This window comes from Brachionichthys hirsutus, chromosome 24, assembly GCF_040956055.1.
Source record: "Brachionichthys hirsutus isolate HB-005 chromosome 24, CSIRO-AGI_Bhir_v1, whole genome shotgun sequence".
Lineage (NCBI taxonomy): Eukaryota > Metazoa > Chordata > Actinopteri > Lophiiformes > Brachionichthyidae > Brachionichthys > Brachionichthys hirsutus.
In genome coordinates, this window is record NC_090920.1 from 4,859,349 (window position 1) to 4,873,603 (window position 14,255).

At 46.3% G+C, this 14,255-nt stretch overlaps 1 protein-coding gene across 1 annotated transcript; it reads right to left on the reverse strand.

Moving 5' to 3' along the window:
• Positions 1 to 947: 947 nt before the first annotated feature.
• On the reverse strand, positions 948 to 13,778 carry LOC137911978 (semaphorin-5B-like). Its single transcript, XM_068756324.1, is given in 22 exon segments — positions 948 to 1,222; positions 1,483 to 1,694; positions 2,228 to 2,263; positions 2,336 to 2,421; positions 2,423 to 2,458; positions 2,902 to 3,091; positions 3,163 to 3,354; positions 3,459 to 3,684; positions 4,072 to 4,219; positions 4,324 to 4,467; positions 7,768 to 7,952; positions 8,039 to 8,156; positions 8,232 to 8,439; positions 8,574 to 8,781; positions 9,442 to 9,577; positions 10,459 to 10,744; positions 10,843 to 11,056; positions 11,272 to 11,370; positions 12,040 to 12,102; positions 12,464 to 12,509; positions 12,652 to 12,751; positions 13,610 to 13,778. Coding segments are annotated over 22 exon segments (3,228 nt in total). The 5' UTR covers positions 13,743 to 13,778; the 3' UTR covers positions 948 to 1,060.
• Between the last annotated feature and the right edge of the window lie 477 nt (positions 13,779 to 14,255).

Genomic DNA, 14,255 nt, shown 5'->3' on the forward strand with positions numbered 1-14,255 from the left:
ATTATTTAATATCTGTATCACCTACAAAGTATTTTAATGTATATACTTTTGAATATTACCCCATAGCAATTGTTATGTGATCTTTATACACCGCTTGTATGCCAATTCGCTTTGAAATAAAACTTTATTTAAAAAACAAAAACAAAACAATGACCAGAAATGTTCATCTTCAATAAATAGTTCATTGACGGTCATTCCTGACCCGCTGACCTAATTTACAGATATCTTCTTTATGTTTGTGGACTCTCATTTTCTTTCAGGTCACATGAAGCGAGATAAATATTTGTTTCAACTAAACTTAGCTTCGCTCTCAAAGGTTCATGGATCATAATTTGGCCCCAGAAAGTATCTGCAAATGCGAATCTGCATTAGCCTCCATCAGAAATAAAAATGGATGGTCTTTAATTTGTTCAATGTATTTTTATTAACACTTTATTTTCTTAGTATACATTTAAATACATGAAAAAACAGTTTGCCAACAGAACACATGAATAACTTGAGTAAACAAACATGTACACAGCAATTTTGGTGAAGCATGCATTCACATTGTACAATATACAAGTTCTGTATTTATACTACTGTACTGTAGTACCAGCGGATTTTAATTCAAATTGAATTACAAACAAACTCCAGACAGAAAGGAATCAAACCTGGAACCTTCTTGCTGTGAGGCGACAGCGCTACCCACTGCGCCACTATGCTGCCCTCTTGTTCGCATTGCCACTGAAAATGATCTCAATTTGATGCAATTTAGCAACGTTTTTTTCAATGAACAGGAAATACAAATAACTGTAGTGAGTTTTTTTCTTCTTACGGATTAGATGAATACGAAAGAATTTCGACCAATGAGAATGCTCGTAGCATTTCAATTTGCAGATTCACAGAAATTGAAATTGCATTCACTTAGCTCTCACGAACATTCAAATCGAGGATCTGCTTCCTGTCAGATCTTCGTATGTTAAGTGAGGCTTTAATGTCTTGAACCCCTTGACTGGACCTTCAGATCCAGATGTTCAGATCCAGATGTTCTGATGCATGGTGATTCCTGGTTTGCCCTCTTTCAGCTGTGCATGCAGGTCCTGCAAGGGGCGTCTGCATGAAAGTCCAGCTTGGCCAGGCCAGTGGGGTAGCAGGCGGTGGGGAACCTGCTGCTGAAGGGAAGTGGGGCGGGGAAGTGGCTGCAGGCGCCATCGATCACACGGAGATTGTTCTTGTTTAGTGTCTGTAGTTGTGGGGACAAAGACGTTTGATTCGAGACATCAATGATGTCACTTCCTGACTCTCTCATTGTGTATTTTCCTACCAGACAGCTCGACGACGCTGAAACTTTTGCACCATAAATAAGGATCCAGAAATTAGTGAGCCATTGCTGCTATAGCAATATCACTTTTCCAGGGCATACCTTTACAGGCTGCTGTTTCCACAGCTTTAGCCTGAAAGCTCGTATCTAATGAACGGCAACAGGAGACTCACGCGGCTCACCTTAAACTCCATAGGGATGCATCGTTCGTTCTTTGGCGTGGCGTTGCCTGGCTTGCTGTAGGCGAGGTGATTGGGCGTGCCTGGGTGGGTGGCTGCCGGCTCTGCTGGAGTCTGGTTCCGGCGGTGGCAGGAGGAATAGGCAAGAGCTGAAAGCAATGCTGCGGCAAAGAAGCTGGCCGAGCCCACAGCTGCCAACTGGAACAGAGTAAAGGCTGGAAGCACAGGGGCGACCCAAATGAAGGGAAGCGTTAGACAGGAAGGCTGAAAGGTGGGGTGTGGAGCTCGTGTCGGGATTAGTGCTGTATGGGCATTGTGCTGCTACAGCGGTAACCCCGGAGACAGGGGGGGTTGCTTTGAAACACCACATCCACACTGAGCACCATATCCACCAGGAAGAAGTCGGTATCGCAGTTAGAGCTTGAGCACAATGTGCCTCATCCAAAGTACAAACATTCTACAGCAAGGGGGGGGGCAGGTCAGGTTGGGGGTGGTTTCATCATCACCTGACAAGCTGGTCCTTGCATGGCTTTTCCTTTACAGTTAGGGATTCGTAATTTACCTGCTTTAAACACTTCTGTAAAAGACTGACTTTTTGCATCTCGCATTCGGGTCCAAGTTCTGTGTTTAGCCCCAGATATAAGTACACACATATATATATATATATACATGAGATGTATGTGAGATTGGAACAAAGTGGAATGGTGAGGCGTGACGGCCTGGCGAGTCAGCACTTGTTCTCGCTTACTTCCACAGGTCTGATCTTCCTGTCCAGGCGGCATCACTAAAGGGACACGGAGACAGCGATTAAAAGAGAGAGAGGTAAGATGAATACTGTTCTGTGGCCTCAAACAACAATGACAAGCAGTTATATTAGTTCAGGACTGGGTGATGATGCCCTGGCAGAGACTTGCTTCAGCCTCCTGGTCCACCCCCCCCCCCTCGGTGCTGCAGGCTGTCATTATCACAGCCCCCGCCCGACATTCAGCTTGTTCGAGAAGGAACGATGAAAGAATTATTGCGGATTCTTGAGTTGGAACCACGGCTAGCTGGGGGTTTGCTGCCGCAGGAGCAGCCAAACTATGACAAACAAAGTGAGACTTATAGTCTGCAAAATACGGTGTTCAGTCAAATTAAGTCTATACCAACACAACTTTGCCAAATCTTCTTTGACTTCCTTCATGCAGTTGTATGAAATGACTTTAAAAAGAGAAAATAGTATAATTCAGCGAGATTTGAACAGTCATCATTAAATCATGGAATCATTAAAGCTCATTTCTACTAGCAGCATAACTTAAGCTTGAGAAGCAGAATGAATCAGCAGGTCTCGTCATTGAAGGGCTTCTCGGCCGTCAGCTCCAGTGAGACGTTCCGCTTTGGACATTAGACGTCACACGATCCAGAAGCCGGCGCCCCAAAATGTCGTTTTGTGCTGTCATACCTTCACATGCGTGTGTATTGCAAAGCGCCTCTTCGGTATTCAGGCCTAAGCAGACGTCTCCTCCGCGGACAGGACGTGGATTGCTGCAGGTTCGAGTCCGCTGGGACTGTCCACTCCCACAGCCAGCTGAGCACTGGGACCAGGAGGACCAGCAAGACCAGGCTCCTCTCACTGGAACACGCACAACCTGTATAAATAACGAGCTTCGTTCAGAACGCCCCGACAGCGAGGCCGACCTTCACCTGGACAGGGTTCAGCGCAGTCCTGATGCTCAACCGGGGATCCTCGACAGGCGCTGAGGTTGGCCCTGCCCTCGGCCATCAAGCAGCTACGTTTGCGGGTTCGGTAGCCTCCCGAACAATGGCGAGAGCAGCCGGACCACATTTCCCACGATCCCCAGTGCGCTCTTGCCTTCACTTTGTCCACAACCAGCACTTGCAATGCATACAAAATGTTCGTTTGCATTATCAGAGGTAGCTTTCTGTGAGTAAGTCATTCACTTTGAGCTAATGCCTCACTGTTCCCGTCCGGTACTCACAGTCAGCCCGGCAGGCTCCAGAACCGTCGTCGGGGCAGAGCCGAGTCTCCACCCTCTTCCTGCCCAGCTCAAGCTGCTGAGGATTGGGCAGAAGCACGCGGCAGGTGTACCTGAATCTCCGTTCCTGCCTTGACCCATCCCGACTGACGTTCACTGGTATCCATGGTGTCCAGGGGGTGTTGCGCCGAACCTCCGGGCACGCCGCCAGGTTGCAAGCTTTATACTCCTGGAAAACCAGGAGGCAAACAACAATCAGAAACACACACAAGAATACGTCGCTGTTTTTTTCAGCACGTTTTCCAAAACAAGAAAGGAGCCTAAATAATGGATTTCTTAAACTGCTCGTCCCCACGCCAGTAGAGTCTTCTGTGAAGTCCACAAAACACGGAACGTCACAACAAAACAACAAAACAACAGCATGAAATCCTTCAAATAACCTCATTAAAGAAGGTGGGGATTAAAAGTCGTCTACATTTTACATTCAGCACAATCCAAGCCTCCAGAAACCAGAAGATCCGGTAAAGTTCTCTTGCCCTTGTCTACCTTCGCTGGCCAGTTTTAGATCCGCGTGGAAAGATCCGGAGACTTCAATCACATACAAACATTATATTACCGCGGAGCATCCAGCACAGCTGGTTCCCTTCTGGCAGAGTCTGGTCCTGGAATGCACCCCCCCTCCACATTCAGTACTGCACTGAGACCAAGTCCCCCATGCTGTCCACAGCGCCGGCAGAGGACAAGGTTCCTTCTCATTGCACAGCCTGTGAATGCAGAGACGGTTACTACAGGAGCGCTGCTGGTGTAGTTCCGTTTTGCAGTAGCGATTAGCAGTAAGTGGCGCACCTAGCCTCGGGACTAGCCTCACCTCTCCTCTCGACCCTGGCCAACGCAGACTCGACCGCCATGGCGAGGTGACGGGTCGTTGCAGTACCGCCGCCGCACCTCAAATCCCACCCCACAACTGCTGCTGCATCGCCCCCACGATGACCACGGAGTCCAGCCGCCATTCCTGAGGAGCAGAAGGCAAGTCAAGGGCAATCGTGTTCAATGACTGGAGGTATTGTGTTTGAATGCAATGCGTTAGTGGATGGGAACATCAAACACGGGACTCTCACAGCAGAGATGGGCGCAGGAAAGCTGAACAGCCGTTCCTTCCTTTGTCCATACTTGAATAATCCACTCAACATTCTAGCAAACGTACAATCATCAAATTGCTTTCTAGATACTCCATTCATCAAATGTGATTATTTATCACATTTAGTATGAGTATTTATAAATAAAGGGTTTTGTCGTGTTGTGGAACTATTTTCAGACTTATTTCTGTCAGGGTTTGGTTTTCGGTTAGTTTATTTTTATTATTTATCTTCCTTGCACTTCCTGATATTCATCTCTGTTCTCTCTCTCAGCAGTGAGCGTGGCTGAGGAAGGATTGGCAGAGCGGACCAGGCGCACCTGTGATCCATCTTCCCATCACCAGATCATTTAAATTACTGCTCACGTGTTCTCCGGCTACCAGATTCTGCTTTTCTCTTGTGCCTGCTCTGTGTTCTATTCACGGTGTTTTGCTCTGTGCTCTATTTGTGGTGTTTTGCTCTGTGCTCTATTCATGGTGTTGTGCTCTGTGCTCTATTTGTGGTGTTTTGCTCTGTGCTCTATTTGTGGTGTTTTGCTCTGTGCTCTATTTGTGGGGTTGTGCTCTGTGCTCTATTCATGGTGTTTTGCTCTGTGCTCTATTTGTGGGGTTGTGCTCTGTGCTCTATTCATGGTGTTTTGCTCTGTGCTCTATTCGTGGTGTTTTGCTCTGTGCTCTATTTGTGGGGTTGTGCTCTGTGCTCTATTCATGGTGTTTTGCTCTGTGCTCTATTCGTGGTGTTTTGCTCTGTGCTCTATTTGTGGGGTTGTGCTCTGTGCTCTATTCATGGTGTTTTGCTCTGTGCTCTATTAATGGTGTTGTGCTCTGTGCTCTATTCGTGGTGTTTTGCTCTGTGCTCTAGTTGTGGTGTTTTGCTCTGTGCTCTATTCGTGGTGTTTTGCTCTGTGCTCTATTCGTGGTGTTTTGCTCTGTGCTCTATTCGTGGTGTTTTGCTCTGTGCTCTATTCGTGGTGTTTTGCTCTGTGCTCTATTTGTGGTGTTTTGCTCTGTGCTCTATTCATGGTGTTTTGCTCTGTGCTCTATTTGTGGTGTTTTGCTCTGTGCTCTATTCATGGTGTTTTGCTCTGTGCTCTATTCGTGGTGTTTTGCTCTGTGCTCTATTCGTGGTGTTTTGCTCTGTGCTCTATTTGTGGTGTTTTGCTCTGTGCTCTATTCGTGGTGTTGTGCTCTGTGCTCTATTCGTGGTGTTTTGCTCTGCGCTCTATTCGTGGTGTTTTGCTCTGTGCTCTATTCGTGGTGTTTTGCTCTGTGCTCTATTCGTGGTGTTTTGTTCTGTGCTCTATTCGTGGTGTTTTGCTCCGTGCTCTATTTGTGGTGTTTTGCTCTGTGCTCTAGTTGTGGTGTTTTGCTCTGTGCTCTATTCGTGGTGTTTTGCTCTGTGTTCTATTTGTGGTGTTTTGCTCTGTGCTCTATTCGTGGTGTTTTGCTCTGTGTTCTATTCATGGTGTTTTGCTCTGTGTTCTATTCATGGTGTTTTGCTCTGTGCTCTATTCATGGTGTTTTGCTCTGTGCTCTATTCATGGTGTTTTGCTCTGTGCTCTATTCGTGGTGTTTTGCTCTGTGCTCTATTCATGGTGTTTTGCTCTGAGCTCTATTAATGGTGTTTTGCTCTGTGCTCTATTCGTGGGGTTTTGCTCTGTGCTCTATTAATGGTGTTTTGCTCTGTGCTCTATTAATGGGGTTTTGCTCTGTGCTCTATTAATGGTGTTTTGCTTTGTGCTCTATTAATGGTGTTTTGCTCTGTGCTCTATTAATGGTGTTTTGCTCTGTGCTCTATTCATGGTCTTTTGCTCTGTGCTCTATTCGTGGTGTTTTGCTCTGTGCTCTATTAATGGTGTTTTGCTCTGTGCTCTATTCATGGTGTTGTGCTCTGTGCTCTATTCGTGGTGTTTTGCTCTGTGCTCTATTTGTGGTGTTTTGCTCTGTGCTCTATTTGTGGTGTTTTGCTCTGTGCTCTATTTATGGGGTTTTGCTCTGTGCTCTATTAATGGTGTTTTGCTCTGTGCTCTATTAATGGTGTTTTGCTCTGTGCTCTATTAATGGTGTTTTGCTCTGTGCTCTATTCATGGTCTTTTGCTCTGTGCTCTATTCATGGTGTTTTGCTCTGTGCTCTATTCGTGGTGTTTTGCTCTGTGCTCTATTCGTGGGGTTTTGCTCTGTGCTCTATTAATGGTGTTTTGCTCTGTGCTCTATTAATGGTGTTTTGCTCTGTGCTCTATTAATGGTGTTTTGCTCTGTGCTCTATTCATGGTCTTTTGCTCTGTGCTCTATTCGTGGTGTTTTGCTCTGTGCTCTATTAATGGTGTTTTGCTCTGTGCTCTATTCGTGGTGTTTTGCTCTGTGCTCTATTAATGGTGTTTTGCTCTGTGCTCTATTCATGGTCTTTTGCTCTGTGCTCTATTCGTGGTGTTTTGCTCTGTGCTCTATTAATGGTGTTTTGCTCTGTGCTCTATTAATGGTGTTTTGCTCTGTGCTCTATTCATGGTCTTTTGCTCTGTGCTCTATTCGTGGTGTTTTGCTCTGTGCTCTATTAATGGTGTTTTGCTCTGTGCTCTATTCGTGGTGTTTTGCTCTGTGCTCTATTAATGGTGTTTTGCTCTGAGCTCTATTAATGGTGTTTTGCTCTGTGCTCTATTCGTGGGGTTTTGCTCTGTGCTCTATTAATGGTGTTTTGCTCTGTGCTCTATTAATGGGGTTTTGCTCTGTGCTCTATTAATGGTGTTTTGCTCTGTGCTCTATTAATGGTGTTTTGCTCTGTGCTCTATTAATGGGGTTTTGCTCTGTGCTCTATTAATGGTGTTTTGCTCTGTGCTCTATTAATGGGGTTTTGCTCTGTGCTCTATTAATGGTGTTTTGCTCTGTGCTCTATTCGTGGGGTTTTGCTCTGTGATGTCATTCTGTTCTCTGCCAAAGTTAAGTTTTGATTTTTTTTTGTCTTTTGATGGTGACTGATTTCGGATTTTTTTTGCGTTTTGTATTTCCAGTCCGTCACACCTTGGTTTTCTTTTGGCTGTGATTTTGTTTTGTCATTTGGATTATTAGACACCCCCCCCCCCCCCTCTCAGTACTGTACTGAATTTAGCACAATTGCTAAAACCATTATTATGGTGCGGATTTTCAGGTTGGGAGCATCAATGTCTGCAGAAAGAAACACACCTGGAACAGTTCGCCACCTGGATAGGTGAGCCCTTACATTCAAGCCCACCACACCGGGCCACAGGTCCGTCGCATGAGCGGGATCGGCACATGCAGCTACTGACAAACCCCTCTCCATCGTCATGGTTACAAGGCTGCCAAGGTGCCCAAACTCCAAATCTGCCATCCTGTGTCAGGTTCCTAACCTCCAGACAGGATTTAAGGGGGTTTAAAGTCCGTGCCAAATGCACATAAGTAAGTCACATTTACCAACAAACGATGTGCGCCTTACTGGGCAGTCCGTAATGTTCTGGGTCCACTGGCCAGAGTTGGAGCTGTCCTCAATGGTGGTGCAGCGCTTCTGCTCGTGATCCCATCCACAGTAGGGGTCTCGAGCCTCCACGCAATGACTGACAAGCATGAAGTTGGAGTTGCTGAATTAGAAAGTCAATCTGCCGTACTTCTGAAGCTCTATCGGATCGTACCGTTCAGACGGATAGCTGGAGCAGCGCTCTAAGGGGATCTTCACCAGCTGATCATCAAGCCCGACAAACAATGATCTGTCACTGTGGAGGATTTGCAGGCTCCTGATTGTGCTGATTTTCCCATCAGGCAGGATCCGGAGCTCCTCCAGGTAGCAGCCGTGTACACTTCTTTTGGCTATAGACAGAGACTTCAGGATGGTGCCGTGCTCTGATTGGACAAGACGAACAAGAATTAACATTCTGGGACGCAAACAAACACAAATAAATTCAGCTGCTTTCAAATCGCAATGCGAATGTGTTTCATCTTAAATATCGTCTGAGGCTCTCGTCTCTCGTGCTCACCAGTGCCGATAAACATGACATGGTAGAGGGTGTCCAGGCCCCGCACCACGTCCACGACCATCCTGGAGAAGCGCAGGTTGTCCTGCGTGAGCAGAGGGTCGACTGTGACTGGTTGAACGGCATCATTCATCAGGAAGAGTCTCTGGGCATCCTGGAGGCGCCGCACGGTCAGGTTCCCCCCAGGGCCTCCCTCTTCCAGTGTCCCACACTGCAGCCAGGAAGGAGGGGAAGGAGTCAGGGATATGGAATGACTTCAACTCAATTCATTTTTATTTCTGTAGTGCCATAACAAAAGGTTATCTCAAAGAACTTTACAGGATTAGCAGGGAAAGACAGATCCCAACTTGTTCCACAACTTGGGATCTGGGTCTCTCTCTCTCTCTCTCTCTCTCAACCCAACCCAACCTGTCAAAACAGATGGCTGCCCACTATGAGCCTTAGGTTCTGTCCAATGTTTCTGCCTGTTAAAGGGAAGTCTTTCCCTGCCTCTGTCGCCAAAGTTCTTGCTCTTGTGGGTCAAGTTGGGTTCTGTCTTTCCCGGCAGGTCTTTCCTGCTACTCCTGCAAAGTGCCTTGAGATGACTTTATGTTGTGATCTGGCGCTAAAGAAATTGCATTGAATCTCCACAGTCTGTATTATTATACATGTTTTGTCTTAATTTTCTTCTTTTAAAACAGATCAATATGAGGTGCACAGGACATTGCTGAGAGGACTGTTGACTTCAGAAACATGCCTCAGGTAAATCAGAGATGGCGGTAGTGTGAAAGGGGTAGACGTGTTGCTGCCATTCTCACATCTACTCATAACATTCACGGAGAAACCAGCTATGTGGAATCCTTTTTTTGTTCAACTTTAGATTTGTTAGGACCTGAAAATTGGGTGTGGGGTTTGGAGTGGAGAGCCAGGCGGTGCGGGGGTTCTCCTGAGAATGAAAGGATCCGTTGAAAGCCTGGACAATGGCGCTCAGGTTGAAGGCACAGACGGCAGAAGCTGATATACTGTTCCTAAAGGATGCACAGTCAGAGTGAGAAATTAATCGTAAAATAGATTAAATAAAAGCTGGGATTGGCTCCAGCAACTCCCGTGACCCGATTGTCTCATTTACAAGAAAATTGATGAAAAATAACATTTTCCCTTTAATTGACTTCAAAAAGAGAAACTTGACCACATTTTACATTCCTTACACAAACTGAAACATTTCAAACCCATTTTGTTTTAATTGCGATAATTATTAGTTACCCGCTACACCGATTTCAGATTAAGCGGTTAAGCAAATTAATGAATGAATAACTCGAAAAGCAGCCAGAAAGCACAGACTTCCACCGAGCAGCTCATTCCCCTCCATTTGATTTACACCGTCCACATGAAGAAGAAGTTCATCGATCAAAACAGATGGCTGCCCACTATGAGCCTTAGGTTCTGTTCAAGGTTTCTGCCTGTTAATGGGAAGTTTTCCCCTGCCTCCGTCTCTTGTTTCATTGTTGCACTGTACTTGCACTGTGATGACACTAACATTAAAAGCTTTCCATTTCCAAAGTGCTTGATCTTGTGGGACAAGTTGGGTTCTGTCCAAGGTTTCTGCCTATTAAAGGGAAGTTTTTCCTTGCCTCCGGTGCCAAAGTGCTTGCTCTTGTGGGTGATGATGATGTGTGTACCTACATTTATTAGATTGACTGTACTTGTACTGCTTTAACATTCTAACAATAGAATGTGTTACAGTACAAGTACAAGGTCAAGTTGGGTTCTGTCTTTCCCTGCTACTCCTGTAAAGTGCCTTGAGACGACTTTCTGTTGTGATCTGGCTCCAGAGAAATCAAATTGAATTGACTTTAATCCTAATATCCGTATCAATTCAGAGGTTGCGTGCGTTCATCCTATTACTCACACATTGGTGGTGAAGATCCCATAGATGAGGCCCAGTTCTGGCAAGTAAAAGGTGCTCTGCAGCTCGTTGTAGTAAAAGGGGATTTCTCCCGAGCGGGAGCAGTTGAGCCGGGCCTTCGTGAATGTAGTCCAAGTGTCCTCCAAAAGGAAGCGTCCACCTATATCGTTCTTGCAGACCCTTGCCACGCGAGAGAACACCATCTTCCCACAGTCATTTTCAACGGCAGTTTCTCTCAGGAAGAAGTAGGCAAACCGGCCGATCTCATACACAGAGACAAAGTTAGGCTCTGTAAAAGAAAGATACATGTGTGTATATAATGACGATGCAAAATCCACAGAGGTAGTACAATGCTGACAGGAAAAACTGGTGTGGTGCCTCGTTCACCACTGAGCCATCTGGAGTTGTACTGGACGGTGCGCAGGGGCGGCATGTTCCCCAGGCTCCTGTAGATGACAGGGTCACGTCCAGAGAAGTCGATCACCGTAGCAGCATAGAAATCGCCCTTCTCCGTTACCATGGCAGTGGAATTGTGGCTTGGGTCGTAGGGACATCGGGCAACACCGTTTACCGTGTTCAGCACCTGACTGATGTTACCAAGCTAGACAAAAGTGTAGGACAGAAACGTTGAATGAAAAAAATGAACGCTGCAGTACAACGCTCGTTTCCGCTTAAGTCTGTCTTTCTGGCAGAACTGCAAACGTGAGGATTGCAATATCTTCTACAATGGAGTTAGCCAAACCGTCAAGGGGCTGAGCTGTTGGTGGATGACGTAAGGCGCAAGTGTGTGACCTCAGTGGAAACTGTCGTACCAACCTGCCTAGTTATGCAGACGGGGCTGAAAGCATTGGTCCCACATGTGAAGAGTACCGACCCCCTTATCAGCAAAACCCGGATGTAGTTCTGACACTCCTCCTGCAGACAAATACCAGCACAGAACAGACTCAATCACTGAGACCACATCCTGATGTCGTCCTGCAGTGTGAACAGGAGTGTGTTTTTTTCTTTGGACTGTTTGTCCAAACTCTTTGGCGTTTGTATGGTGCAATGCCCCACCTCCTCATTGGGTGCGGCCAATCACGCATCAAAGGAACAATCACTGGAAGCAATAATGAGGAGCAACTTGCCCAAGTCCCTTTTGACATGTAGGGCATCTACCCATCAACCTTCTGATACCGTCTCCCTTTCCCTTCTCTACCCATCTACTTGTTTTGACTCTCCTCCTACCTGTACTTGTCTCTGTCTCTCCCGCTTTGTCCTTGTCTCTGTCTTTCAACCTCTCTCTCTCTCTCCTTCTCAACCAAGCTGGTCCAGACAGATGACCGTCCACTATGAGCCTTAGGTTCTGTCCAAGGTTTCTGCCTGGTAAAGGGAAGTTTTTCCTTGCCTCCGTTGCCAAAGTGTTTGCTCTTGTGGGTCAAGTTGGGTTCTGTCTTTCCCTGCTACACCTGTAAATAAATGGATTGAATTGAATTGAATTGGATCTACTTGATTGTGTTTCTACGATCATCTCTTTAGAGCCGTCCTGTGATTGGATGACCCATTGATCAGACCAGATGTGAATGCGCTCGAGCAGCACGCTACCTCAGACTTCCCCTTGCTCAGGCATGAGTGCATAGTCTCTTCATCAGGCATCCATTCCGTCACCTGCAGAACAAACAGGAAGTGTTTATTCATATTAACACAACCAACATCTCAGCACAGAAATTATTTGAGGTTCCCACAATGAAATTAATTGAACATTCCTCTGAGTATTTAAGGTTGCCGACCCCTGGGCTAGAACAACAATAGAACACCAGCCGCTTTTATTTGCGCTGCAGACTGTGAAGTTTTTTTTCCTTAGCATTAAAGCCCAATAATATTGAGGCCAAAAACAAAGATAAAAAAAAAAAAGCATTCAACATTAATTACTGGTATACAAATAAAATTTCAAAAGTAAACGCTACTAATTTGAAATTGTACTGGTATTAAGAAAGGGATTGAATTTATAAGCATAAGCTGATGTTACCTGTATGAGGGACGCGTTGCTCAAAGTCAGCCTGAAGAGGAAGTTCCTATGATCAAATTAAGGAGCACACGCAGATGAAGAGGCCGTCATGATTCTCATCGCTTCGTTCTCTCCCAAGCTTGTTCCATGCATTCCTTTTCTTGAACACTGTACATTTTTTACACAGTTTTTTTGTGTGTGTGTGTCACCTGGCTCCCACAACAAGTTGGTCTCTCCTAAGGTCCAGGGCCAGCCGGGAGAAATCCTTTGCACGAGGATGGGAAAACTGAGACATCCGTGGCCTCAATACTGGACAGACAAGCATCAAAGACGTAGTGCTGAGTCATGAGGGAATCATTAAAGAGTATTGAGGGAGATTGTTGAGATGTTTTTGTGAGAATTCTGTTTGCACCAAATGAAACCTGCGTCCGTTTACCGGCAGCTGACGCCTGAAAGGACACGCGGAACCTCATTTAAGCAGGTTCCACCATTCCATATCACAACTTTCAATGTTTTTCACAAAACGTGTGTCGCTGAACGTTCCTGTGGTTTCAAGTCAAATCCACTATGACAAAGTAGAGGAAACACCAACCGACATGAGAACAAGATCATTCCGGAAGTGACTCCACACAACGGAGCTTTCTTAATCCAAAAAACCACAACAAAACAAAATCACAATGACTAGCTAGCCCATGCTGGGGTCTCCTCTATGCTCAGACGCTCCTGTTCAGACAGTATATGCCGTATTTTCTGGACTATAAGTCGCGCCTTTTCATACAGTTTGGCTGGTCCTGCGACTTATACTCCAGAGACTAAGATCCTAAGGAGTGTCTGGGATAATCGGGTGTTTGAGTTGTATGCAAATGAAGGGTTAGGGCTGGCCAATGGCCATGCAGGGCACCAGGCAAATTGTCTGAGCGGTGTCGTTATCCTGCCCATGCTAAGCTAAACGTTGCCCTGGATGCAGCCTAATGTAAAGATGTGAGAATGCTGGTGAATCTATTCCACTTGTAGCCAGGCATAGATAAAACAAGGAAAATCATTTTTGGTGTGTTTGGGAAACTAAAGGTTTTTGGATCTGAATGAGCAGACATTTTCTGCCCTTGTCCTTCCAGATCATGGATAGATGACTGAAGCGAAGTGAAGCAGACTGGTTCTGATCCGCACCTTGGAAGGACACCACAGGATGTGCCCTTCTACTACAGTCTGCTGGTTTCATGGCCGACTGCTGCGGCAGACATGCGACCAGCACAAGGCCACAGGAGGAGAGAAGCCTCGCCCACGACCCCGAGGTAACCATAGTTACAACCTCATCCAGTCTTCCATCACGTCCTCGGGAAACACCTGTTGGAAGACAGGAAACACTTCTCGTGAGTCGCCTCAGAAGCAAGAATCAAACATTTCCCCAGAGCCCTTGCTAACATTGGTGGATCCCCTTTCGGTACCGTGGTACTTCAGTCTGTGGACAGAAGGAGAACGGCGGCAGGGGAGCATTCATTCATTCATAAGAACGCGCATTCACTCTCGGCCGCCCCGGTTGGACAAGCACCCCTATAGGCTTAAAAAGCCACGAGGAGATTGGAAATAGATTTCCCCATTCATGTGTCCTGTGTGTTTAGACTGGGGGAGGAAAGCCACGCGGGGCAACGCAGTGAACATGTGACCTGTGTGTTTAGACTGGGGGAGGAAAGCCACGCGGGGCAACGCAGTGAACATGTGACCCGTGTGTTTAGACTGGGGGAGGAAAGCCACGCGGGGCAACGCAGTGAACATGTGACCTGTGTGTTTAGACTGGGGGAGGAAAGCCACGCGG